We start from the raw sequence: 27,522 nt of genomic DNA on the forward strand, positions 1-27,522 counted from the left end.
AAACTGGGGTGGATTACAGCATGATGGAAAAATAAAATAGTATCTCTCTGTTAGGAGATTAATGCTGCAGGGTAAGCTGATCTTAGATCCCTATAAAAAATTATCCTCTTCACTGCAGGAGGGAGGGAGTAGGAAAGAGGGAGAGGGTTATTTGTTGAGGTATTTATTAGGAAATGACACAGCATAGTTTGCCCAGTGGGGAGCACCAGTATTTAAGAACCAGATCTATAAAACAAAATAATAACAGAAACTAACAGCTACCACAAATGCAAATAAGAATCTGCACTACGTTGTTTATGCTATAGAGGGATTTAACAAAGCAATTAATAGTGCTCTGGTAGCCATAACTAGGTTTAACAACCTGTTAGTATTGTTCTCCTACTTCAATTGGTTTAGTAAAAAGTTAAGTTTAAAAATGTCTTTCCAAGAAAGGTGAAGATACCATCTTTTTCGCAATGAGTCTCGTTAAAACCACCCAAACTATTGAAGTGAGCAAGGACTAAGAGACAGAAATACTCTACAGCTACTGAGATTTGCAACAAGAACTTTAAAGGCACCTAGAAAACATAAGTGTAGCAACAGACAGGCCAGAACAGGGGCAGCACAGACATTGTATTTCCTATTGCTTTTTTCATATTTTCCCACCAAAACTTTTCCAGATTCAGGTATTTTCTGTGTGTTTGGTAAATTCCAGTGACTTCCTCTTGCATAGTTACCCCTGAAACTGATGTAAACCAGTCTGCACTCTCTGCATGCACTTACATACACCTACATTCCTCAGTGCCTATTTTTGTTGAAATATACCTTCATAAAATTCAATTTTATAAGATCTGTACCTGTCCCAAGTTATCTTTGTGCTACTCAGTCATTCTGTGTATAGAAATCATTCAATCCCTTTCTACATTCTTGTTGCCCATCTCAATTCTACCAAAAATCAACTAGTTTAGTTAAATATATTGAAGATATGGACAGGAACCATATAAAATACTCTGGGTAGATCAGTACTGAACTGTAAGCTGATGTTTTCAAGGAACCACTATTATACACCTGAGCTCTCACTCCCAAGTCTTGATGGCCAATTCCTAGTACACTACTTTTTATGTCAAGTTTTGTGAATTTTTACTTCCATGTGCCTCACTTTAGAAATATCTCGATGTAACTTTACCAACCACTATTGTCTGGCTTGTCAGTCTCATCAAGGTCTTTCACAATTTTTGTGGTCTTTCTTAGTCCTCACTACCTTGGAGAATTTTGCCAATAGCAAATCGCTTCAGCTCACTTACCTCCCAAGCATCTTCTTGTCATGCAAGAATCTTCTTATGCCAATTTAGTTTTCTTAAAAAATCTTTGCCAATGGGTTTTGTGAAAAACCTTGTTAATTCAGACCATGTAGATTTAAACACCCTTATTCACATGTTTGTTGACCCCTATAAGCAGGCTTGTAAAGAAGGATTTATCTTTGCAAAGGAATTATGCTGACACTTTACAGGCAGTTTACAGGATGGAGTATTCCATGATACTGTCCTTATTGAGGTACCTGTTCATTTGCTGGTGGAAAACCCCCATTCTTTCTCCATGGAATGGATTTAAAAAACTTGCATCATATTTGTCACCTTTTAGTCCTCAGGTGCAAGAGCAGTTTTAGATGAGCTGTTACACCTTATCAGCAATTCAAGAATTTCATCCTTGAATTCTCTTATCATTGCTGCTACCAGAAACTCTCCCTGCCCTGCTGTATATCATGGTGCCTTCTGGTGCCTCCTGGGAAAGGAACCAGGCTAGAAAGAGACATGAAAGTAAGCACAGGAAGAAGAGGGGAAAAAACAAAAAAAAAAAAGTGTTGGGAGAAGTCATAGAAGTTGTTTGATGAAACTGAAGTTCTGGTTATTTTGGAAGATCTCTTTGTACACAGCAGACTCTAAAAACACCAATTTGCAAGTCTCAGAAACAAAATGGAATGATCCTGAGGAAAGTGCTGCCTTTTCATAATAGAAGAATAACCTCAAACCTGAGTAAGGTTTAAAATTGTGCCTGGCAACGTATGTCCTGTTACCTGTTATCAAGATGTAACTCTTGGGTCAAATATAGAGTTAACTGCTAGACAAGCTTTTGTAAACATAATATTGGTTGTGGTGATAAGAGATGGAACTCAGCATCACTTAACCAGCAGGCATAATAAGCTTCAGAAAAATACAGAGAGTGGCCTTCAGCAGAGTACATTGGTTTAATCTGATAAAGAGAAATTTTAAACCATATGTGGAATGAACTGATAACATAATCCAGTATTTCCCTGCAGAAAAAACCACTGGCATATAAAAATTACCAGTGCAACATCTAAATTAAGTTCTGTAACTCCTTGTGTTTGAGCTCCAGTTGTTATGAAAGCCAAGCACACTGCCACTGTGGAAAATGATCATACACTGAAGCTTATCATAAATTCTGCCAGATATATACAGCCCCCTACCGTAACTGTACATATTACAATGACTGAGTGACAGAAGTTAATACACATACTCAGCAAAGCATATATTTAAAATGCCCAGCATAAAATCAGAAACATTAACATCATGATGTAATTCTTGGCATGCTTGGCCAACACAAACCAGCACAAATCTGTTCTCTCCATGTCTGTGCGGCTTTTGTTCCAATAGGGAACACATTCTCCATTTGATTAATTCTAAGCATAATTTAGTGTTCAAGTCACTGAAATTCTGTTATACAGTTCATTGCTTATTTTGCATCACCAGGAACACTTGTGCCAGCTCTACTGATGGAGCTCTACCTGAAAGGAGGTTGTAGCAAGGTGAGTGTCATGATCTTTTCCCAGGTAACAAGTGACAAGAGGAAACAGCCTCAAGTTGTACCAGGGGAGGCTCAGATTGGATATAATAAGAAATGCATTACTGAAAGGGTTATCAAGCATTGCAACATTGCCCAGAGAAGTGGTGGAGTCTCCATCCCTGGAGATATTTAGAAGACATGTCCATAAGGCACTGAGGGATATGGTTCAGCTGTGAGCATGGCAGTGCTGTGTTAATGGCTGAACACAATGATCTTAAGGGTTTTTTTCCAACATAAATCATTCTGTGATGTGAATAACTTTATTTTCTTGCAGGAAAGCCATCAATATTCCCTGTGCATCACCTCTCCTTGTGTAGCACAAAGTGTCTCCAGAGACATATTTCCGTAGGGTGAGCCTGTGGCATTCTAAACACTACCTCCCCTACACCTCTGTCCCTGTGCTCTCCATAATGTTTTGGGGGTTCTTAAAAACAGGCAGATGTAAATGGTCAATAACAAAATCAGGGGTGACTCAGATTCTCAGCAGCTGATTTGGAGATTTGTGCAAATACTTCATTGAACAACAAGAAAAATTAATTTACAACACTATACATTTATTTTACTGCAGTCCTGTGGTCTAACTGAGGGTTCCTTTAATATTTTTTTTTTTAAGGAGGCTCTCTCAATGTACTTACACAAAGCAAATTTGGTCAAAGCATGAAATCTGGATCTCAGGGAAATCAAACCCAACCATACTCAGGTTACAGCAAATCCATGATTTTACCTTTTCTTATTAAAATTCTGAGTAGAATTTCCCCAAGTGCAGAAAACATAAGCATCCACTAAGAAAGAATTCAGACCACAGGGACTAGCATCTCGCTTCCCTTACACAGGATTCCTAAAATACAACAACACTGTGCTCTGAAGGCAAGCCTCTCTGAATGCAACTTCTCAGTGTGTTTGTCTGTCCCCTGAATTCGGCAGCAAGCTCCAACTTCCCTGAGGAAAACAGTGGCTGTGATATCTGTGACCTCCACACATTACAACTAGCTAGTGTAATCAGCCAGGAAGCATCTTAAAACAAACCAAAAATCTTGCTGTAATTCACTTGTTAATGTCAGATACTACAGCTATCCATGAAGAGTTGCTAAAATAGGAGTGAGTACTGAAAAATAAAGAAGGGAATTTGGCATTTACTTCTACTTCATTTTTAGTACAAGATAACTAAAAGGACACCCAGAGCTGGAAACAACTTTTATACCTTAAAAGAAGTATTAGGAATACTAATAAATTCAGCTTCCTCATTATCCTTTTAGATTAGGGTTCAGCTAATTTTGCTTTTGAAAATTCCACATTATTTCTGTTAACAGAGTTGCAGGACTGTATCTCTGGACTTCAGAGACTGATTTTCCATCTCCAGCTCCTAGCAGCTAAATTTCCCTCCCTACATCTTTATATCCAGTCCTATGGTATAATGCAGACCCTATGGGTGTGCTACCCTCTTGCATGTTCCCCCTTTAAGGTAAAGTCTGCATGGAAAAATGAAAAAGAGGGTGATTCTCTTTGTGTGCTTGTATTCAGAATCACCCTCTTTTTCATTTTTCCATGCAGACTGAATACTGAAAGTGATGTCTGAAGTGATTTACAGATTTGGACTAGGCCGGAGGGAACCATTACATCCGATTTCCAAAAAAAATTATGACATCATTTCATTCACTGAAAAAGTTCAGCCCTTCCTATAACAAAGTCCAATAATTTGTGGTCAACCAGAGCCTAAATTTTAGGAAAAAAAAATCACATCTAAAGAGCTTGATATAAAAGTTTCCAAACAAGTTAATTTACATCACTGTGGAAGCAATACTTTCTGAGTTATTATAAGCCACTCAATCTAGTTGTGCTTCTCTATTAAAGGTCACTCAAGCCTCAAATACCCTCTGAATAGTGCAGGCACTCATACACTGCAATCATGTCAGCTCTTAACCTTCTCTTTGATAAACCAAACGCCTTAAGCTGCTCACAATAAAAACTTGATTCATTTGCTAGCTTTTCTCCAATTCCCTTTCAGATTTTCAATATGCCATTGAAGCCCAGTTACTAAAAGTCAGAACACATGCTCAAATATATTTTCTCTTTAACTAGCTAATTACATTCTTTCTGTTTTAACAAGAAATGCATTCATCATCTTTCCTCAGCATTGACTTGGAAAGCAGAGCCCTAAATCTTTACTGACATGCACATTATCCCTCCTGTGTGCTAGCACAAGTAATTTCACCATCACACATCCTTTTCTCTCTCAGGATGTTTTCTGATCCAGCCTAGTAGAGGGCTAAAACAGCACGACACTGGGAATCTTATGTTGAAGCAGTGACTGCTTTCAGAAAGGTTTGCACATAAGAATTTGCAAACCATTCTCGGACTAATAACATGAGGCTACTGATGAATCCCAGTCTTCTCAGCAGAATTTCCTTTGTCCTAACCCAGTTCTGAAATCATGGGTTAGACCAACATAGGCAAAAGGAACAACTGAAACAAAACCAAGGATTTTCTAATCTTTTGTTTTTCTGGCCTCCTCTGCCTTTACACTGCTCTAGCCTACATCAAGTAACTGATATTAAAAATCAAAATCAAAGATAAATAAACCCTCAACTCCTCCTACCTCTCTCTTCTTTCCATGAAATGTGATATGATTAAGTACAAAAGGTCAAAAGGTAACTGAGAAAACACCTTTAAACTATTTTTTACTATTATTTTTTCAGTGCTGTGAATATTTCCTCTGCCCTTCCTTCCCTTCATGCTTGTATATTTATTGCTTGTTAGAAACAATTTCTGGCTTAGAAAATCATAATCAGGATAGTCTTAGTCTTAAATTTTCAGAATTTTCAGAAAATTAAATACCACTGCTGTTTGCTGTTTTAGAACTCTTTGTGTAATTATGAAAATGTAATATTTGATTCCTCTAAAGTACTTGACTTTGTAAAAAAACTGATGAGACACGACAGAAAAAAAAATTTTTAAATCTGGTCTCTGCTTCTTCTAAGGCTTATTCTCAAGCAAGGATATAAATACATTAAAGGATTGAGTTTGTTATGAGAACACTAAAAATAGATTTAACCTTTATGGTAAAAATTGTCAAATTTTCTGCTCCAGACAAGACGGGAGACTTTTGTGGGTGAAATAAAGAAATGGAAAGCTGCTGAGAATGTTTTAAGATAAAAGAGAACTCCCCACCAAACAAATGGAGAATAAGTAAAAAAAAGCAGGTATCTGTGGCTCGGTGCTTTTTGTTATATGAACCTGAACCAGCTTTAAGTCTTGGGCAGCTTCTTTTTTAATCCATCCAGATTACTGCTCTACCACTGTGCAATATTTTGTATCCGTAGAGTGATCTGCTGGACCATGACAGACCAAACCTGAGAAAATGAGTAAAGTCCAAATCCAATGGTTAAGCTAATGCTCAAGGAATAAGACAGTTTCCTTTCCCTCTGTGGCTATGCTGGCTCACAGGTTTAACCATACATTAATTTCATCTGAGAAATTTCATCTGAGCCTTATATTTCTCATTTGTAAAATGGGAATAAAAATATTTGCAACCCAATAAAAAAAGCTGAAAGGTCTAAGTAACATGCTAAAATCATCTGATAGAAGGTGTTACATAACTGCTCTTTATTATTAAAGCTGCTGTTACTCAGAGCACTCAGCTGTGTTCAGCTAAACAAAAAAACATTACTGTCTTGCCTTCAGATCCAACAAAAAATAAAAACATATTGTCGTTTGAGACTTGCTGAAAAGCAAACCAATAACATACTCTGAGAGCATAACTATTCTTATTACAACACCTATTACCAACTGGCAGTAAAAGAATATAAACAGGTAAAATAATACGAAAAAGTACCTTTGAGCAAAATCCTGCCAAAAGATTCAAGCCTTAGAGATTGTACTCAGAAAAGGAGCTTAGATAGCACATGGGGCAAAACAAGATTCCTGATTTCTCCTTTCATCTTTGAGATGGTCCTTAGCTATGACCCTTTTCTACTTAAAAGCCTGCTCTAAGTTTTGATGAGTTTTCCTGCTCCCAGGCTGCTCCAGAACACCAAAACACAAAGATGAATGGTATTACATTAGGTACACTTGAATTTCCACTACAGTTCTGAACTATGCTGAGAGGTTAAGGACAAATTCAGAGCTTTTGATTAATTCTGTGAACAGGAGAGAATAAAGGCACAAGAAATCTAGTCTTCTGAAATGAATTAATACCATTACTTTTCATATACTGAAGAAAACACAGCTAATAAGAGGATAAAATGTATGTGTATATAGAGACTTGAATATGAACGTATTCAATGACTAAATGTAAGTGAGAAGCAGATCAGAACCAATAATTGCCTAAGTATTTTCACAGCTGTCTTCTGCTTTTCACAGTATATAAGAAATAAGGCCTTTTTCACTTAAAAATTAATGATGATATTTCTGATTTGGGTGTGTTTTTCTTTTGGGTTGTTTTTGGTTTTTTATCAACAACACACACTACACAAACAAACTTCAAAATGCTTTTGATTAAAAAAGCACTGTATTTACATACAAATCTTTACAGGATTCTTCTAATTAAGCTTGTTCTGAAACTTTATGTAGTATCAAAGACTGTTTGTTTTGGATTTTTCTTTATGTTTGGTGGGGATATTTTTCTTAAAATTTAAGTAAATGAGAAAGAAAGCCAGGTAGAAACCTGTTTTGTCTAACAAATACACGGCAAGAAATGAGATCCTCTCTCCCTAGCGGTAACTTGGGGAAGCAGCTGAAGTTCATGGTAAAAATGGACAGACTGAATATAGAGAAGACTGGTCTGAAAGGCACAGCTCTTCAACTCAGCCTTGCTCTGTTTCTTGAAATGTTGAAATGAGCTGGTCAGTGCTCAAAACCTGTGTGTGTTTGGTTTCTAGGCATGCAAAGGAAAGTCAAGGTTGACAGTGCAGCTTTAAATTGCCGTACGTTACCTTCAGATTGCCATGAAACTGTATTTAGATTAAAAGACTACAAGGACAGCCACATTCCAAAGGAATGAGTATGACAAGAATTAAATTTTAGGCTATGTTGTTATAATATAATAACTAATAATTATGGCAGCATTTCTCAGTTTTGCATGGAACAATGTGACAAAGGTCTAAGGCGGGGCAGTAAAGCTGACCATGTACAGCCAGGATATTGCAAAAGTAGCCACTTCATCAGACATATGGAGAATTATTTTCTCTAAAGCTGCTCTAGAATTTTGCTTAGAATTTGTAGAACTTAGATTTGTAATTAGGAACTAGCAAAATCTTTGTAAGCAGAGTGGTAAAACACATGTTGCTCGTCCTAAACTACAATTCTGTGACTGCTTGCTTTGAGGGGAGATGTTGTAATCACAGTCTATTTGCAAAACATCCTTTGGTTACCAAATGCCGAAAATATTTACCATTAACAACCCTCTCCCTTCAAAAAGCTTTCTTGTACCAGGAACATACTACTAAGTTGAGAAGAAAGCAGTTCAATGCAGATAAAGGCTTCTGAGCTTTCCTGTGGTGATGAGCAAAAGAAATAAATGTTGCTGAAATGTTAGAAAGAGTAACTCCAAGGTTTCTGTTGAGAAAGACGTAGCCAAGGACCAGATTTTCTGGACAACTCAGCAAACTGTAGGATTTGTACACAGAAACTGTGTTTCTTTAAATAATTAGGAAGACCTAATTACTTTTACATGCAATAATTGATGTAATGCAGCAATTTAGGAGCCGTTTTTTAAAATCCACATGGTGGATGCCAGAGTCCTGCAAAGGGGTAGGGAAAGGCTGCACCTGGTGCCTTCTTCACCAGTGCGTGTCAGTGTACTTTCTCCTTAGAGACAGGTTCCCTATCTATCAGGCTGCTGATCTGGAAACTGAGAGAAAGAAGCTCATCCACCCAGTTCCTCTTCGAAAAAACACAAAAGCGGTAGGAAAATCTATAAAACAATTATTGTTTGAAGAGAGTCTCCCTTAAAGCCTGACTGTATTATTTTAATAAACACTTTTTCCCTCTCATAATTTTATGTGTGATATACTAAAAGAAGCAGCAGAAAAGTGCTTATTTAGGTTCACCAATTTTACAGAGCTGCTCTTTGAGAGATTCCTGACAGGAACTAGGGAATCTGCATCTTTCTGTTAAAATGCCAGAAACCGAAAAATCTGTCAAAAATCAACTGACAATCCCCTGCTTTTGGCAGCTTTTTTTCCATCTCTAACTCACTACCTTACCAGGTGTTTTCTTCAAACTCAGAGGTTTTTGGAAGTTTCAGGAAAAGACTCGAGTATTTTGTGGGAAAAATATACCACCTTAACATCAATAAACATCTTTCAGGACTTCCACAGGCTGAGAAGAATTTTTCCAAAAACTGCTACCATGGCTGAAAGAGTTCTCTGCTGCTTTGCCTCAAAGCTGAAGAAAGACAAAGAGGGATTCCTGGCTTGGTAAAAAATGCCTAAGGGTACAAAGAAAAGGGACTACAGAAAATTGAGAAAATGATGTCATGGAGAGTCAAGGGGCTCTGTAGCCAGGTACTTGGACAAGAGCAAGCAAAGACTAGCCACAAAACAGAGGTCTGTGCTGAAAGGACCTGGGCTTCATTATGTGGTCCTGAACTTCTGCTTTCCTCACCTGTATCTCAGAAAATACCTATTAATTTTTTTATTCCCTTAATAAATGGCAGTAGGATGACTCCTTATGCTGTGAATTGGATGATTCTGGCTATGATTTGAAAAACATGAATTTTTAAGTCCGTAACAACTAAAAGTGAAGTAGGAATATTTTTTCAGTGTTCAAAAGAGGAACAGAAGGCAGACCTGAAGTCCTTGTATACTTGCATGACTATAAAGGGTATAAGGGGTCTGTAAGAAAAACATTACAATTTCTTAATTAAAGAAACCTCAACCAACAAAAATCCTCTAGAAAAATATCCAGCTACCCTGCAAAACACCACTCCTAAATCAACTGCTTAAATTTCCTTTCTGCATGGATAATGAATGTAAAGTATGGCTCTTAAAAAATTTCACCTCCTTTCTGGAGTCAGATGGAGAGGACCAGAAAAGGTCACTTCCCTCCAGCACTCCATAAAAAGGAAAATGGGAAATCAGAGCGCAGGGACAGGGTACTTGGATAAAAAGGACGGTAGATAACGGGTTGGCAACATCCAGTTGGCTGCATTTGTAATCTGTTCCTGCCATATACAATCCTGTGCTGCAAAGCGTACTTTGGCACTGCAGCAGGGTGTTAAGTGGCTGAATTCAGACCCAGCTAAGGAAAGAGAAAGCTCCCAAGCCACAGTGTCCTGCCAAAAAGGCAGAAGAGGCACTTGGCGCAGAGGGGCGAGTGAAGCTGGTGATCCGGGTGCCCTGTGCTCTTATCTGCTGAACTCAGCTTCTGCCTTGGTGATTACTGGGCCCTTCAAAAGAGAGGGAGATAGGCAGCAAATAAAAATGTGATAAAAATTGAAAACACAGAAGAGGAAAGAGAAAATTAGTTCTTCCCAGTAGATGTCTTGGGGATAGGCCAGGGATACTTAGTCCAGGCAGGGCTAATGTTGGAGAAGAGTCAGAAATGTCTGACTAAGTTACTAGTCAGCTCCTCTTCCTTTCCTGTGGCACATTCCAGCTGGCTCACCTTCACTGGCAGATGTAAAATATCTCTGGTCCACTTTGCAAGGGGACTGAGAGAACTCCAATATAAAGAATCAGCATAAAGCTACTTGAAGAAAATTGAAGAGAAATAAGACACTGAAGCAATAACTAGGCCACATTAACCCATGTGTCCTCTAAAACATGAAGGGTATGAACCGGCATTTAGAAACCAATCATGGGCTAGTTAGATGCAAAATGTTTCACTAATGTGAAAGCTACAAGAGATCCTCTAATCTTTGATTACCCCTGAGGCCATAACAAACTCAGAAAGAAGCATATGAATTGCTGATTATTTTCTATGATGATAGAATCTGAGAAGCTGCTGCTGATAATGTTTTTGTGCAGACTGACAGGTCCCTAGCTGTACCACTTCAACTAAATGTGAGTCATGTAGTGCTGCTCTCATTTCAGGACAAGGCAGAATATGCTGGAATTTTGAGATTTCTTTTTTTAGGAAGTACACAACCTTTATATAGGGACATGAAGACAGTGATCGTGAAGTGATCAGTGATCTTGATCTTGCAAGATAAATCCTGGCTTTCAGTTGCTTTAGCACATGTTCCATGATGTGATGACAAGTAAGGATACAAAATATGCTTTCATCATTCAGTACACAAGATGGATGGCAGGAGATAAAGAATCAGGGAGGTTTAGAGAAAGAATGGTACAGAAGGTAAAGCTGTTTGGTGGAAGCCAGCATGTGTAAAATTAAGTATTATGTAATAATAAACACAAAATGGGGATCACATTAAACTTAACTTTGATTTTCACTGACTATATACTTGACTGGCATATTTTTAAATGCAATCGATATGCAAGTTGTTAACCTATTAAGGCGCCTTTAGAATCATTTTAGTATGCTGATAAAGAACTCTGCTTAATAACCTGGTTCACATCCATCCCAAACTGGAAGTACCAATTTGGGAAGTTCCTGTAATGTTATTTCCTAATTTTTTATAAACAGGAACATTTTAAGTACTAATAGCTGATAATTTGATTCAAGCTCTGCATTTCAGACAGAGGGGTATTAGGCAGGACCATTTGGAACTGGATGCCAGGACAAACATTATGTCACCTTTGGACCCATTACTGCAGCATTTCTTGAGAGAGGGTTTGTCCTTTCATGCAGCAACTCAAGTTCAGACTCTGACAGTCTGATCATGGCTCTACTGTTCTGACAAAACTACTTGCTGCTAATATGAAAAGACCAGGAAAGACAGCACCTATTCTGCAATACCTCTTTGCTTGGAATCCCGTCATCCTGCCCTTACAAGATCCCCTTCTGGCTGATCTGTTGAAACAGAAAATTTTTATTCTCCTTACTGAGGAATAAAGATACATATCCAGTGAATTAGTACAATCATTCCCCAAATATTTTTTCCTATATAATAGGAACAAAACCAAATTTAATTGGGGCATCAACTGGCAATTAATATACATACATCCACAGCATATTTAGAACTATTAATGATTTAAAGAGAAGCAAAAGGGAGACAGCTTAAACTAAATCATGGAACTCCATCAAGAAAGTAAGATAAGATTGGGTTAGGCATTTCTTTTACAAAATCAGGGTCTGCTCAGTGCATCAGCTGAAAGTATCCCTTGTGGAGAGAAGCTAGGTATCAAAATACTACCACATACAAAATGGGAACACTAATGTTTTATCTGGAGAATCACAGATGTTTTCAGAACTGAAAACTGTCAAAGTTAACTAAATAAGAAAGGGTTTACCCCAGATTTCAAATATGTTTTCATAAATAAGAGAAGTTCTTTTGGGAGAAAACTGTAGGGAGTGTTCCTTTGAAGATGTTTGTAGTTAATACATTTTACCTTGTTTTTCTGCCTTGGTAGTTACTCTATTAAGCTCTCATGCAGAAACTTTTCTTTTTTAAGGCCTCTGATGTTAAGTTAGAAACCATCTCCTGGGAAGGTTTAAGAGAATGTTTCTGCCTCTGACAGACATTGAAAATGCAGGTGGAGCCAAAGAAGTTTTGTCTCAGACCATTTCTTTCTGCCACTTTCAGTGAACACACGCAAGCACAACCAGCACCCCGAAGGGTCCCCTCAGTCCCTTGGAAGGCAAAGAGATGAAGGGAAGCACACTGGAGGCTTCCCTGTCCTTGACAAGTCCTCCTGTGAATGAAGTGCATAGATTTCCTGATTGATCCATAAAGCAAATGATGGCTTTTTTGGCTCTTCTAATATTTACTTCCTGCATAAGATAAAAGATCGTGGATGATACATATGTTATGGATCAACTGGATTTAGCTTCTAGAACTCAAAATTACCTTCTGGAAAAATAGTTTTAAACACTTTTGCATACTTTTGCCACCACTTTGGAATGAAAAAGAAGGAATAAAAAGACTACATATACAAAACCCTAAATACCTGCATTTGCAAAGGTTGTGCTAAGTTAGAAATAAAGGAAGTACATGACAGCTGGCATTCGTTGTGCCTGTCAGTAGATAATCATGAATGATTTAGTTTTCCAATGAGCTTTGAAGTCCATTGTGAAAGACTCTCAAGGAAAATCAATACCTGCAAGATAAATGACAAAGTCTGCAAATTAGAAATAGAGAGGTAATGAACCACAGTTTCTTAAAATGAAGTTTAAACATGCAACATCTCTGATATATAGCAGCATAATTTTATATAATTATAAAGAATTCCAAGGGAGGAAGTAGACACCAAGTTGACAATGTTTGCCAGTTACCCCAGGTCTAATTTTTAATAAAACCTACAGGAGTTTGGAGAGGAATTACAGTTGTGAAGGATAAACATGCCAGGAATTAGGCAAATGAAAGGTAACGCAGATAAATATAAACTCAGAAAAATCACTGTAAATATACTAATTAAACAGTCTCTAGAGGCTACTGCGACTCTGATATTCAATAATACCACCAGAAAGCAAATAATGATTGGTTGACTCTAAAACTACATCTCTAAAGAAAAGTTTTGTAAGTCATAATGAACAGTTCTGTGAAAAAGGTCACCTGGAAAACCTGTGCAACTGGAAAGCAAAAAAATCATAACAAAGTTCCTGACAGTATTAGGAAGAGGATGGAAAATTAATATGAGTTGCATCATGCCTAGATATGATAGTGACCCGCTGCTTCCTTAACATGGTATTGAGTTTTGAGCCTGCTCGTTTAATGTTCCTGGGTTTTTATTCTAATCTTTTTGTGCAAATGCACATCGCCACATCTCCCTGTCCCTGATAAACACACATTTTTCACACACGTTTTACAATGAATTAGTAATATTTGCTACTGTTCATACATTGGGCTGCTGACACATTGCAGAAGCTGGCTCCTGTGTCACCTCACAACCACCCCACATCACCGCATGCTGTAGCACATGGCCTGTCAGCAGGGCATATTTGCACGGCATGGTGAAAAATAATGCTGTTGCAGTTTTAGTTTCAGACAGACGGTTAGTCTGTGAAAGGAAGCGCTTGGCAGTGGTTCAGCTGGTGCCCGTGTGGTGGTGATGACACTGCTCCCCTTTCCGCCCCCCCGCAGCCACAGTGACGAGCACAATGCGCAGCAGTTCAGGTGACGGTCACCTACAAACACACTCTACCTGCTGACTGGGCAGAAATGACTCGCAGCAGTTTCCTTCCTATTTAACCCCTTAGCTTAAACATTTAAGCTCAAGTGTGATGGCAAACAAGCATTTTGATAACACTCATTGCCTTTTTATGAGCTGATAAAGAAGGAGAAGTACTGAAGAGAGTATTTTTTCAATTACTGCTCTGATAAACATGAAGAATCACGGAAGTATTATTCTGGCAATATTCCATTTGTTTTGAAAAAGAACCCAAGACGCTTTACCATAAAGCAAAAATAACATGTTCACATTTTTCACAAAGGCTGGCTCTGCAGTTTTACACTTGTGGAAATCATACAGAATATACAATGTGGAAATTATACAGAATTAACATTATCCTCCGGTTGTTTTCCTGGATGTATTAGGCTTAGTTTGATTCACAGTGGTGTAGGATCTGGGTCTTACCTGTCATGCCTGTATTCCCATTAGCTTTTTTTTTCTTCCTTTCTTACAGTATATAGAAATACATGTCCAGACAAATGCTCCAAATCATTCTATTGCTTCTCAAATCATTAGCATAGCATAGGGTTGTTTTTTCCAATGTGCAAACAACCACCTCAAGAGACCAAGTTAAAAATCAATCAGCCCCATGCACAGCAAGAAGGCTGGACACCACTCCAAGCCTTTCATAGAGGGGAAAAGCAACCACCACGGCACAGAAAGAAAGGGCTCCCTAGAACTGAGTAAGCAATGCACTGTTTTACGGCAGCTTCAGTACTGGGTATTAGAACCAGATTGGAAAGCATACACTGAAACTAAATGTGGAAACACCTTTACTTACTGTGTTAAAATTTGGGAAGAATCCAACAGCAGAGCTGCTGTCCACAGGGAAGGACATAAAGGGTTTGATATCCAGGGAAGGCTGCATCATCAAGGTAGGTGTGCGCACAAGGGTGGGAAGTGTAGTAGTGCCTGCCAAGAGCAAACAAAACCAGGAATTCATGGTATTCTCCTTTCTGCAACACACACAGCATAGCTGACACAACTGCCAAGAAAAAATTATACAGGGGACGACGAAAAGGCTCTGTAGGAGTTAATATCATTAAAAGGAACCTATTTACACACAGTACAGATGAGGCAGAGCACTTCCCTATGGCCATGGGTACTCAGATGCTGGAGAGAAGACATATGGTATATAAATCACACAGGCAGGTAGAATAAATCCTTTCTACAGCTGCAAAATTCTTCTTGTGCCAAAAAGGCCAGGATGGGTGCCCATGAAAGTCAGATGCTTTTGCAATTCATGGTTGCCTACTAGATCAGCCAGCACAGACAATACATGTATGCTGAAATCCTGATGTTTGTTTCCAAATAATGATCTGCATGTTATTTTTTCCCTCTTCTGACTATCAGGTGCTACACAAAGACCATTTCATCTAACATGTAAAAAATTCCCTTTTTTACAATGCACGGCAAATATTATAGAATAGCCAACAATGAAATAATCAGCTATCATATAGATGAACACAATTCTTTACATGTAATGCTAACTGTTTTCTAAATTGGAGCTCTCCAAACAAAAGTTTTCTAGAGATCTATATGCTAAATTTTTTCTGTATACAGCTAAGAATCATTGCCCAGCAAGATCCCAAGGGAATGTGCAGGCACAGACACCCAAATACTCATTTTTAACTAGCTATCTGCCCTATTCACACAATAAGTGTGCCTAGCACACAGCTTCCAGCTATGCCTGTGGGAGTATTTTTTTCCCTGAAACCATACAAAACAGATTTCAAATAAAATTCCCCACATTGAAATACAATGTGAAAAAAACAAAACCAAAAAAAGACCTCAGTGTCTCCTTCCTGGGTTGAATGAATAATTCAACACTGACAGGAGCAGGCAGTGGAACGTAAGTGTCCCACACCTCTAAAGGAGGGTGAGTCACTCTGTCTCTCCTACCTCTGTCACAATTTCTCCATAATTACCTCCTTCTCCCACTCATCAGTGGCCAGCAGCTGCGAGCATAACAGGCCTCTCAGTACAATTTACACAATACCTGAGCTTTTTCTCATATAAGTTATCTGAGCTTTTCTAACCCAGCCAGGAAGGGGATGGGCAGGAGGGAAGGAGAGGGGGACTGAGAGGGAGCTAGAAGTAGGGAATTAGGAAAGTAAACAAGCAATTTTCCTTCTCTTTTCCTATAAAATCAAATAATTTGTATCCACTTACAAAATGCTGGGCAATCCATACTGGTTGCCCAAGCACCAGTCTTCCATTAAGGGATCTCCCTTCCTGCCTGTTAAGGACACATAAAACTGAAGGCAAAGGAGAGATTTTTCTCCTTTTCACCGTCCTGCCCCCACAGTCACAATTTCAAGCCCATCTTATGGTATCCAAGAGGAAAGCTAAGTTCAGAAGCCAGATGGGGCTGCATGGATTTTTTGGATGACCAAACACTTATAACTAGCCCTGAGCTCAAATTTTGTTGATGCTGGAGACACGGTCATTTTGATCCCAGCTGCAGCACAGTAAACATTGTATTATGGTCTAGCAGATGAATAGCAGGCTGTAATCTATTCTCTGTTTCTTCTATAGGAAAAGCATGATGATTGCACAGGGATGGGTCAATGACAGCTACGCAGAGAGAATGTTTCTTAGCATCCCAACAGAGCTGCACAACTTGAAAGGAAAAATATGCTGGAGAAACTTTCCCAGAATATTTTCTCTCTTCTTCTATCCCAATACTTTCATAAATGTCAGGTTTGTTTCTGCATAAGCCCGTGAGACTAATTGACAGTTGTGCCTAATCAACTGTACACCAAAGCTTATTCAAGTGGAGTCAGAAACGTCAAAAAGCTAAAGGCTAACATGCCTATAGTTTGTTATTCATATCCATAATGGAAAAAATGAATCAATAGGAAAGCAGTGTGTCAGAGAATTTATCCAAAGAAAATATCTTCAACTGCAAAAATGATGATTATTTCTACTAGCTGGTTCTGAAACAGTAGATTTACATAATTTGGATTTCAGAGCTGCATTCAAACAGGAACTATGTTGTATTCAATTACCTAAAGGGCCATCATCAATCTAACTTCTGCAAGTTTCTCTTTGAAATTCATAAGCAATTAAAGATCCGTGAAGTTAAAGAAGACCTGTCCTCTCTTTACATAAACGTATTTCAATGAAGCTATGGTTACATATTTTAATTCAATTTCACAGAGAAAAAAAATAACAGAACAGACTAAAATTGTGACTGACATTTGAAATCAGTTACTTTTCTGATGCTGTCTTTATTCAATGTATAGAAACATTTGGCATAAAATCTTTAAAAATTAAAAAACAATTAGCATCCTCCAGAAAAAAATGCAACCTTTTTTATACTCCTTGGTTGCACACAGAATCTTTTATGCGAAAGACATCTGAAATCTTGCTCTAGTTTTGCAGTTCATGGTGTTTCTGCAGAGTAATTTATAACCAGGAGACTAGAATACATTTGGAGTTCACATAGGAAAGGAAACATGTAAACCTACCAGACTGATTAATGAAGGCATTAATAATAAAAAATGTGTAGTTTTGTTTGCCAATTTACTACTTCAACAACTGCCAGTCAAATATCGATTATCCTGCTGGACTCAAGCTTGGCTTTCAGACTCACTTCTGAAAGCCTCTGAAGGAATTATCAGGTCAAGGTGACCTAAATTACAAGTGGAAGCATCTCATGACAAAATCATCAAATCAAATGCAACAGGACGGTTTTACCCTCGCACTGCTCCCAGTGCTGAAATAGATTCTCACCATTACTCCACTAAATCTTTATCCAGACCTGGACTAAGCAGGAACACTGGCACAAAAAAGGTGTCACTGACAAGCTTCATCATCTTCATAAATTTAATAAATGTTTATAATTTCATTAACATTTTAATGATAAAGACAGCTTACCATGTCAAACACACATTGTTTTGCACTACCTGTAAATCTTTGGAATAAATGTAACTGCTCTTTCTTGTAAAGGCATTTGTTTATTTCAGCTTCATACTTATTAAACAGTATTTTGTAACTTCAATTTTGACTCCCACAGCAGGAGTTATCTATGTACAGGGAATGCAAGTTGTGGACAGACTGCTAAAAGCACTGATCCTCACTGGTCCCTTTTACCTTTACTGAAGAGGAGGAAATGAGGTTTTTAGATTACCCAAAATGTCTCATTTTATTAGTTTTTCTTCTTCCTACATATATTTATGTGAACAAGTCCCTGTGTACCAGGTGCTGCTCCTCTTTAGCCATGCCCACATGGCTTTGCACACACTGCAATGGAATGGGACACTGATGTTTCTACAGAAGTCAGGAAAAGTTGTAATTGTTACCCAAATAATCCACCTCTAACAAATAATGTGCAATGGATTAAGCAGCACAAGTGATATTTCTGGGGAGCAATTAGAAAATCTTGCATCTCTCATTCCTGAGGCAAGAGGTGTCCCCAGGGCCAGTGAAACAAGCTTTAGCCAGCAAGGGGACAGGTGACACAGGGACTTGAAGAACCTCTACCAACAACTCCCCCCACTTCCAGTTTCACAGAAAAAACAGAATTACAGACTAGCAAGACTGCCGTTTTGGCAGAGGGAATCACAATTAACTTTGGCCATGGTAAACAGTCACTGGTCCTCTTCTTCAAGGAAAAGCAGTGCCAAGTACAGTCAAATCTAAGTGCACAACTTTGCCCTCTGTATCTCCTGAAAACAATTTGTGACACTATTACTTCTGTGATTTTCTCACCGAGTGCTTTTCTTTGTCATTAAAAACACAAAAAAGGTGTAATGCCTGCTCATTATCAGATCATCAGATCTGGGTCATTATCAGGCCATTATACAAAATAACCCAATTCCTTCACAAAACATACTCATATAAAACACATTCTGTGAATTATTTCAGCTTACTTAAAGAAATGAATTATGTTTCAGACTTGAAAGCATTCTCTTCCAACGTCCTCATTAAAGGCAGCTGTAGAGAAACCTGAAGCCATACTCAAGTCTCTCCTGTTTTCCTGTTACCTAAAGAACGTACTACAGTATTTTAATCTTCACATCAAAGGAAGATATCCACACTCACAGCAAGAGCAGTGGAAGAGTAACTGAAGCACTCTCAGGACTGAATAAAAATATTTGGGTGACAAATTTCTGTGCACTGGACAATCTCCACCTCAGACTGCACATGGCTGCATTTGTTTTAACCTGTGCCATTGACAGTGTCTGGGAAAATTCCAAAGGGACATCGAGATATTCACACCCACCACTACTTATGTGCACTACATGGCAGATTTGGACGCACTGTGCTGAGCAGTTTGAGCAATGAGGAACCTTTACTTTCTACAGTAATGTTGAGTAGTCTTATGTGGTCCCAGAGCAGTAGCAATGTAACCAATATGATGGATCAGTTCTGGGCTTTCTCCCCCCTTCACCTTTGTAGAACTGTGTTTTTGAGACACACTGCTTGAGCCAACAGTACCCCTTTGAGGGTGGATGACAAATTGCTCCTTTTGTTTTGCACACACTGGCTGAATTAGTTAAGGACTGCAGCCAGAGTGTGCACAGCCATCCTGTCTCTAGACCTCACACCATCATCTCCAGTTGCAGCATTTTCCTTCTGAGCTCCAGAAGGTGGAAGCAACTCCCTAGAAGGATTATGAGACAAGTCTGCATGTGTTCACCTGTGAGTTTTTCTAGGACCCTACCGTGTCAGTACAGTTTATTATTTTGTCAGTGGAAGTTTTCAGCATTTTCAGAATTGTTTACTTCTGCATGTGGCTAAGAAATCCAGTTTTATAAACAGTTTACAGCCAGAGGTAGTACCTAGGGCATTCATATTGAATAAAAATCTCTTCAGCTCTACTGCCTATGATTCACAAAAAAAGCCCCAAAAACCCCAACCACTGCTAAAAAAAAACAACTTACACAAGACTTTCCTACACCTATATGCAACTGCTTGGAATGATTTGCAGAAAAAATTATGTTTATAAAAATCCCTCCACCTAACTACATGACAAAAGATTCACAGTTTTCTTCCCTTTGATGCTCCCATTGCATAATGCCCCAGTTCTGCTTCCACCACATTTTCCCCCCTGTCTGACAGGTAAAAAACAATCACTTGCAAGTCACTACATTTTTTTGTTTGGGCATTTATTAGACACTAACCCTTGAGATTTTTCACAATACTTAATATTTGTAATTTTCCTTTCCAGTACGATCGCTTTAGAGGATTTAGAAATGTTCTAATTTAGTTTGTTTACTTACAGCTATACATGGATATTAGAGGATGTCATCTGTTTCTGTTTATGCCCAAGATAAACTCATAAAAACAAGTTAAGTGCAAGTAAAATAATTCTGAGTTTCTGAACAGCAGGTGTTGATATCAAAACGCTTATGGAAAAATCTATTCTAGAAGTATCCCATTAATAATACTCCTGAAGGTGAATACTAACACATGCACCCCTCTTACATATGAAAAAAAATAGTAAATACAGAATTTTAATTAATTTTTTTCACATTTCACTCAGCAGACCAAAGATTTCTTCCTTATAATATGGTATTATGGAAAATGACCTATGACACCCAAATGGATTCCAGTCTGTCAAAAGAAGTTGTGGAGAGACAAGACCATTACTTCAACAAATTTTCCCAAATCAATGTGATGTTAAGAGATAACTCACTATCCAGGAAACTTATTTTTACAAGTAACTTGAAGCAGAAGCCCAGAATATATGTGACATAGCACAGCTGATGACAGGAAAAATGCTAACGAGTTTTCTGCCCCCTGGGCACCACACCAACTAAAACACTCATGAATGAGGATGCAACTCCTTTGGGAACTGACATGATTAGCACCAGAGCTCGTGATACATCTTTTAAAACCTGGAGAGTGCACTGTATTCATATCTCATAAACTCTAGTAGTTTTCAATACAACAGGACTCCCCATGGGCTTTTTATGGAAGATACCAGAACAGATGGAGCGGGAAGTGAAGTCCAATAATTAGAAGTGGAACGGATTATCTTGCATTTTCCCTAAATAACTGCGTTACAACTGCCTGACCATAACATCAGGAAGAGCCCTGTCCTTCCTGTCCTCGCAGGACGTGTGACTCACGCTCCTGTCCCCTCCCTCGTGCAGCTGTCCCTCCTCCGTGTTCCTGTGGCTCAGGACTCATGCACCTGCACAGCCAACAGCAGAGTTTACAGCACTTGTGCTTCACTCTTCATTTCACATGTTTTTTCTCAGTATTTGCATTCCCAAGCCAAATGAACGTCACAAGCACTATACTGCTATCAAAGCAAGTTTGTTAGCACTGGCTCCTTGTCAAGTCTAAGCAATTAAATGAATTACAAAACATCCTTTACTATATTTAGAAGAAACATGCTGGCTGGAGTACAATTGCAATTTGCTATTATCTGTAGATGCTATGGAAATATTTGCCATTAGTTTCTTAAAAGAGATAATTCTATAGACTTCTAAAGCAGCCCAGACTATTTGACCGAAAAATAGAGTGCTGTGTCAAGGCTTAACATGATCAAGCTCAGTAAGCTGGATTTTTTTCTAATAAAACAGTAACAATTATTAATAAATGCAATGTTCTGGCCTACATTAAGGTCATCTGAAGTTTTGCACTCTATCCCTATTTCTTTTTCTCAGAATCCCCTGGATGGTTCAAGGCTCTCCCTCTGGTTTCCACAGACTGAGTGAGCAGCATTACCCCCTCCTCTGTTCTTATCAGCTTCTGGGAAACATTGCTTTGGACTTGTTTTCACTTTGAAGTTTCCCAAGCATAAAAGAAAAAACAGCTGCATCTTTTTCAGCTCTCTGTTCTCCTGCCATCTGGACTAATGGAGATCTTTCTGAAATCCTTAGGATCCTTTTACTTGATTTATTTAAACCAGCCCCCTCCCTTGCCTTTTGTCCCAACCCAAATGAGAGAGAGGTGTTTGCTTTGCTGCTGTCACTTTAATTGAGAACACATCAGGTAATACCTACTGAAGCCATTTACAAAAGGAAGGCAAGTACAAGAAGTTTACCAGTGCCTTACAATATGAATATTGTTCATGTGTTCTTGCTGTGACCACACAAGCATGAGTGATTACAGCAAACCAAAAGACATAATAAAACACAGACCATGCAGTCCCATAAAGGCTTCCCACTATTAGTCACTGCCATGATGCTTGCTTAAGTCACTAAGGTTATGATCCACCACCTCTGCAGCACTTAAACACATATATATATGAACAAACAGCTTAAGACTCAGGAGATATATAATAGTTTCATTTCAACATGGTGCTTTTGTGACTTCATGTTCTGTGAAATAGTGAGCAACTATTCAAGCCTGAACAAATCTGGGCTGTTGTAATTGTGTGTTTAGCTTTGATGATCTGTGAGAAGAGCACACCGTATGTGTGAAATGTGCCCCCTGATTCTTGGGGCTGTCCTGTGAAGGAGCAGGAGCTGGACTTTGATGATCCCTGTGGGTCCCTTCCTACTCAGAATGATTTGTGATTATTTTGCAAGTGTTTGCAGCTTGACCCTGGAAGGAGGGCAACCTGCTATTCTTTTAGATTATATTGAAATATAACTAAGACTGATAAACTGGATTTCACTGGCATTTTCCCCACTATTCTTTTTAGAATTATACTTAAAAGGGTTACTAGCTAGCTGTCTGCTACAGACCTACATTTAAAATAACTTCTGGGGAAAGAAAGAAACAAAAAAATGAAAAGAAATGGTATCTGAATTTTTTGAAGAGTTAATGAAAGGGGACCACGGAGCACAGGGTTACAGACAGCATGGAGTCATGGCATTCAGAAGATCAAAGTCCACAAATCCTGTCTGTCTTGAATTAAGGTGCACTGCTTTACTTATTCTCAAAGTCAGCATTGATGAATAAGTTAAGAACTTGAAAACTTAATGAAACTAAAATATATGCTATCTACCCTCTATTTACACAGGGAGAATGAAGACAATAGATTTCAAATTAACAGCTCTGCTAGCTCAAACTGCCATATCTGTGATGTTACTGAACATTTATTAAACACCAGTATCTGATTAAACCATATTCTGCTTTGGGGTGCAGCAGTGCTCCAGCCCTGCCAGAGCTGGTACATAAAAACTTTTCATGGTGTGATGTTTTCAAAGAATGAATGACATGAACTTTGACAATTCTACCCTCAGAAGGAGAGAAGATTAAAAAAAAAAAAAAAAAAAAGAAAAAAAAAAGAAAAAGAAAAGAAAAATTTCTGTTAAATTAAATTGAGATTGGGTAAAGGAAAACCTCTTTTTCGGTCCAAACATTTGATCTGACATAACAGTGTTTCAACTGATATAAGCCTTTCAAAAAAAGGCTTCTTTTTTCTTCTAATTTCCCAGAGACCAATTAATATTACTTTAATATGAATTATTTCATAAACTAAATGTAACTAATCAAACACTATGCTGAAAATAAAGACAAATAAAGAGAAGTGTGAAAGCATTTTTTAAAACTGCCATACAGTCTGCATCTACTTTCTATGATGACACCAGGAACAGGCTGGGTGGCCCCACTGCTCCTCTGCTAACACTCCCCTTGAGCCAGCACAGGGAATCAGACCAGTTGTAAACAAACACAAACCAACAAGTGAGAAATTTGCCTTCAAGCAGACCAGTGAGCTGGTCGAGCTGAAGTCACAATAGTGAAACAGAGTACCAAGCTGACGGCAGCAGAAAAGCAAAATTTTGTTGAGCACTGATGCATCTTATTCTCATTCAGACTCATCTGAAGTAGCCCTCACCTCTCCTGCAGTGTAACAGTCAAATTTCATGCCTGCCACATTGTGTTTCTGCTTATTTCTCTCAGGATGGTATCTGTTTAAGTTGACAACACGGCAGTGTTAACTCAAGTTCACCTTGTGAACACTGCAATCCAGTTCTGCATTCACAGAATAGAGATGCCTGCCCATGTGCTGCATTGGTTATTACTCAGCTCCTGATTTCCTTTATATACTTTAGCATAATTCATTCCTCCTTTTCTTCAAAGGGAAGATAACATACTAGTTCCTAAAGTTAGTCTGTTCTTCTCTTTTAAAATTACTGTGACCCCACCAGATCTCTCAGTGCTCTGGAACCTCTTTTACAAGTACCACAGATCAGTATTTTCATCCATGCAAGAATCCTTGTGACATGTCTGTCAGAGCCAGCGCTTTGAAGATTCTGGTTTATCAAGACACTCTGACCTGTTCTTGCTGGCTTTTTTTGTTTATATTGGCAACTGTCACGTGAACACAACTGATCTTTCTAACAAAAAGTAATTAAAAACTGGCTCCATGCAACCCAAATTTCTTGGTTTTATCTTAATCTCACAGTAACAATCCACCTTTTAATTTGGTACCCTCTAAATATTGAAAGTGCACTTACAGAAAGATTTCTTTAATGCTTCTTTCAGTCTCATTTTATTTCCTATTTTTTCCTACAGATTCATGTTGCTCTTTCCTCATCATTCTTAGCAATTTAAACTCCTTTCCATTTCCTACCTCTGCATAGAGCTCTTGTGCTTGAGTCTGCAGGAATTTTATAGTTCAGCCAGTTTATTCTTGCCACATTTCCTAATTTGCCTCTGCCATGAGACAGTTTGCAGCTGTGTTCTTATTAGGGTTTCCTTAGAAGAACTTTCAAACCCTTACAGTATGCTTGATAAAAAGAAATATCCTGATAAGGATATCTCAGAGAAAAAAAAACCCTGCAATCTTCTTTCCAGAACTGCTTTCACTACTGGTTGTTTGGTGTGTTATGTTGCAACATTTTGCTGCATAATTAAAGACCAGGCAAGATGGCTATTCTGTCATTTTTTTTCCTACTAAAAAGCAAGTCTCCCTCAGCTCTAATAAATAATGGTTTTCCTCATCTTAAAAGTAAATTTAAGATTTCACTCTAATTTTAAAAGCAATAATCCATACTTCATATTCAGTATCCTAAATGTTAGTTTAAAGATGAATCTAAGCAGCAGAAAGACTCCAGCTTGTCTCCTGGAACAGGTAGCATATTTCTCTTTCACTTCTAAATCCCTGGTTATATACTGTGGTAAATAACTGAGCCTGTAATTCTGAGTAGTGAGAAAGAAGCAATGAGCCCTTCACTTTTTTTTCCCTCCCTGTTCTGATGCCTGATTTAAACATTCTTATTAATTCTCTCAAGAGTACCACACATCTTCAACTTTGCTTCAAACTTTGTGATTGGCAAGACGGAAGAAAGGCACTGAAAGACAATGAACATTTACAATATGACTTAGTATTTCTGAAATATTCAAAACTTAACAATGAGAGTTGAAAGTATACAATTCAAAGAAAGGGTGTTTTGGTTTTGTGAAGTGGAAAGAACAGGCAAAAAGCACAAAGGAGGAAAAATACTGCTATTGCAAAGATGTGGCTTACAGTGATGTTTCTCGTAGCTATAATGCTACTCCCAGCAAAAAGGAGAGCAAAAACACTGAAATGCTATCTGGATTCTTGGAGAAAAAACTATTCATATAAGATTTTGAAGTCACAGTTGAAGGCATTTGATGAGTATACCTTTAGACACAAAGAAATCTTTAAAATACTTTAACGTAACTCTGCTTTTTCCTTTTAATTGCCTGTATTTACAAAACCAAGAGAAGCAAGCCTGCTTTTACAAACTTAAGATCTGGAGCTATGATGTGTAACATACAAAACTCTGGCAAATAATTTAAACATGGATCTATTACCCTGGTGCAAATCTGTCATCATTCCTTTTAAGTCCAGAGAATCACCAGGATTAGCAGCAGTACAAGTGTGAAATTTGGCTGAATAACTTCAGCGGGAAGAGCTCTGTGTAGAAGCAGCAGCTGCCAGGTCAGACACTACAGTGAACCCTTCCCAGTGCAAAGCAATAGCAAGACAAGGTAGCAAAGCATTTCTTCTCAGTTTCATGTCGTCAGTTTGATACTAGATCCACAGAAACTGCTACACGCTCTTTGTTGACTAATCATTCTCAAACTGCTGCACAGTGGAACCCATTGAGGACATGGAACATGCCAACACTGAGTGGAAAGAGGTGAACAACACACATTCCACAGAGCAGCACTTGGAGGAAGAAACCAGCAAGGGAGTCGTGCAGAGTGAGCTGGAGTGCAGGGAGGGCATCACAGCCCACCCACTCCTCTGTCCATGACCACATCTATTGGACTCTGCCTCCATTTCTGTGCAGTTGTCTGAATGATAGCCTCTTACAGACATATCTGCTACAGCAGCATGCTAAATCTGCAAGCAGTGGACGAAACACTGGCTCCTTAGTTAAGGTCAAGGCTGGTATGTTTCTGTGGATGTACCAGACATAGTTTCACAGCTCATCATGCATTCCAGAATGGGTTTAAAATCCGCCACCTATCTCCCCAATAGATACAGCCTTTCAGAGTGAAACCATACCCGAGCATACACTCAGTGCCATATAACCTAAGGTTTCTAACCATAATCCCTAATTCAGGAGCTGGAGTTCTTTAAGCAGGTGACCAAGTAGGCAGCTCTGAACTTGAATTTCTGCATTTGCAGTTCAATCACCTGCAGAAGGATCCCACATTTTTTAACATAGTCACCTCCAGGAGAAGCGTAAGTGATCTCCCTCCACCTCCACTGGTGGTACCTACACCCTTGTAATTTGTGTGTCCTTTTCCCAGAATTTTCAAAACAGTTTTGTGGAACTATTAGAGTCTGGGAGAAAATTTTCAATTACTACAGCATATGTCTGTCAGCAGAAGGAAGATCAGATAACTGGATTTACGATTAACTTGGTTTTATGTATTTTGACCAGGAAAATGCACAATGACCTTACTTGGTTCCAAAGAAAATATTCTTAGGCATTTGAAAAAGTATAGTCAGATTGGAGGAAATACAAGAATGAGTCCATTTGCCAACAGGAAAATGTTTAGATTTATGAGAAAAATGTAAATTATTCTAAATCTACATCAAAGGTGCAATATGTATCAAGTTTTGGTGGTTTGGGGTTTTGTTTTCTTTGGTTTGCTTTTCTAATTTCAGGTCCATTTCACCATCTTTGCAAAGACAGTTTTTAATCTTACAATTTTCTACCAATACAGACAGAGTTTCAGGTTTGTACAACACCTTTTTGGACATGAAATTCAAACATCTAAACATGTTCTATTAAATGCTTTTGAGAGTTGCACCTTAAAAACAAACAAACAAAAAAAAACCCAAAAAAAACCAAAACCCACAAAAAACCCAACCAACCAAAAGAAAAAAAAACACATGCAAAGTGAAATTTAATCCTCACATATGTTTTCTATTATAAAAGAAATGTATGTCACATATTTTAAATGCAAAAAGGACTGGTTTGTTTTTAGATAACACCAGAGCCAGAATACAAAACAGACATAAACATTTTCTTTTTTCCCCCATATTTAACAGCATGGTTTGCAACAAAGGATTTCAGAATAGCAATCATTCAACCTGTAAAAAGAAGAGTAA

General features: G+C 38.2%; 1 protein-coding gene across 9 annotated transcripts in view; it reads right to left on the reverse strand.

The window, feature by feature from the left end:
* Positions 1 to 27,522, reverse strand: part of ZNF385B (zinc finger protein 385B) — a 150,225-nt gene that overhangs the window by 38,562 nt on the left and 84,141 nt on the right. For 6 of the 9 annotated variants that reach the window (XM_058840362.1, XM_058840363.1, XM_058840367.1 and 3 more), the window contains one exon: positions 14,854 to 14,984. The exons of the other annotated variants lie outside the window; for them this stretch is intronic. In XM_058840362.1, coding sequence (XP_058696345.1) covers positions 14,854 to 14,984 — 131 coding nt within the window. The remainder of the gene's footprint in view (positions 1 to 14,853; positions 14,985 to 27,522) is intronic. 9 annotated transcript variants of the gene reach the window in all.

This window comes from Poecile atricapillus, chromosome 5 (genome assembly GCF_030490865.1).
Source record: "Poecile atricapillus isolate bPoeAtr1 chromosome 5, bPoeAtr1.hap1, whole genome shotgun sequence".
NCBI classification, from domain to species: Eukaryota; Metazoa; Chordata; class Aves; order Passeriformes; family Paridae; genus Poecile; species Poecile atricapillus.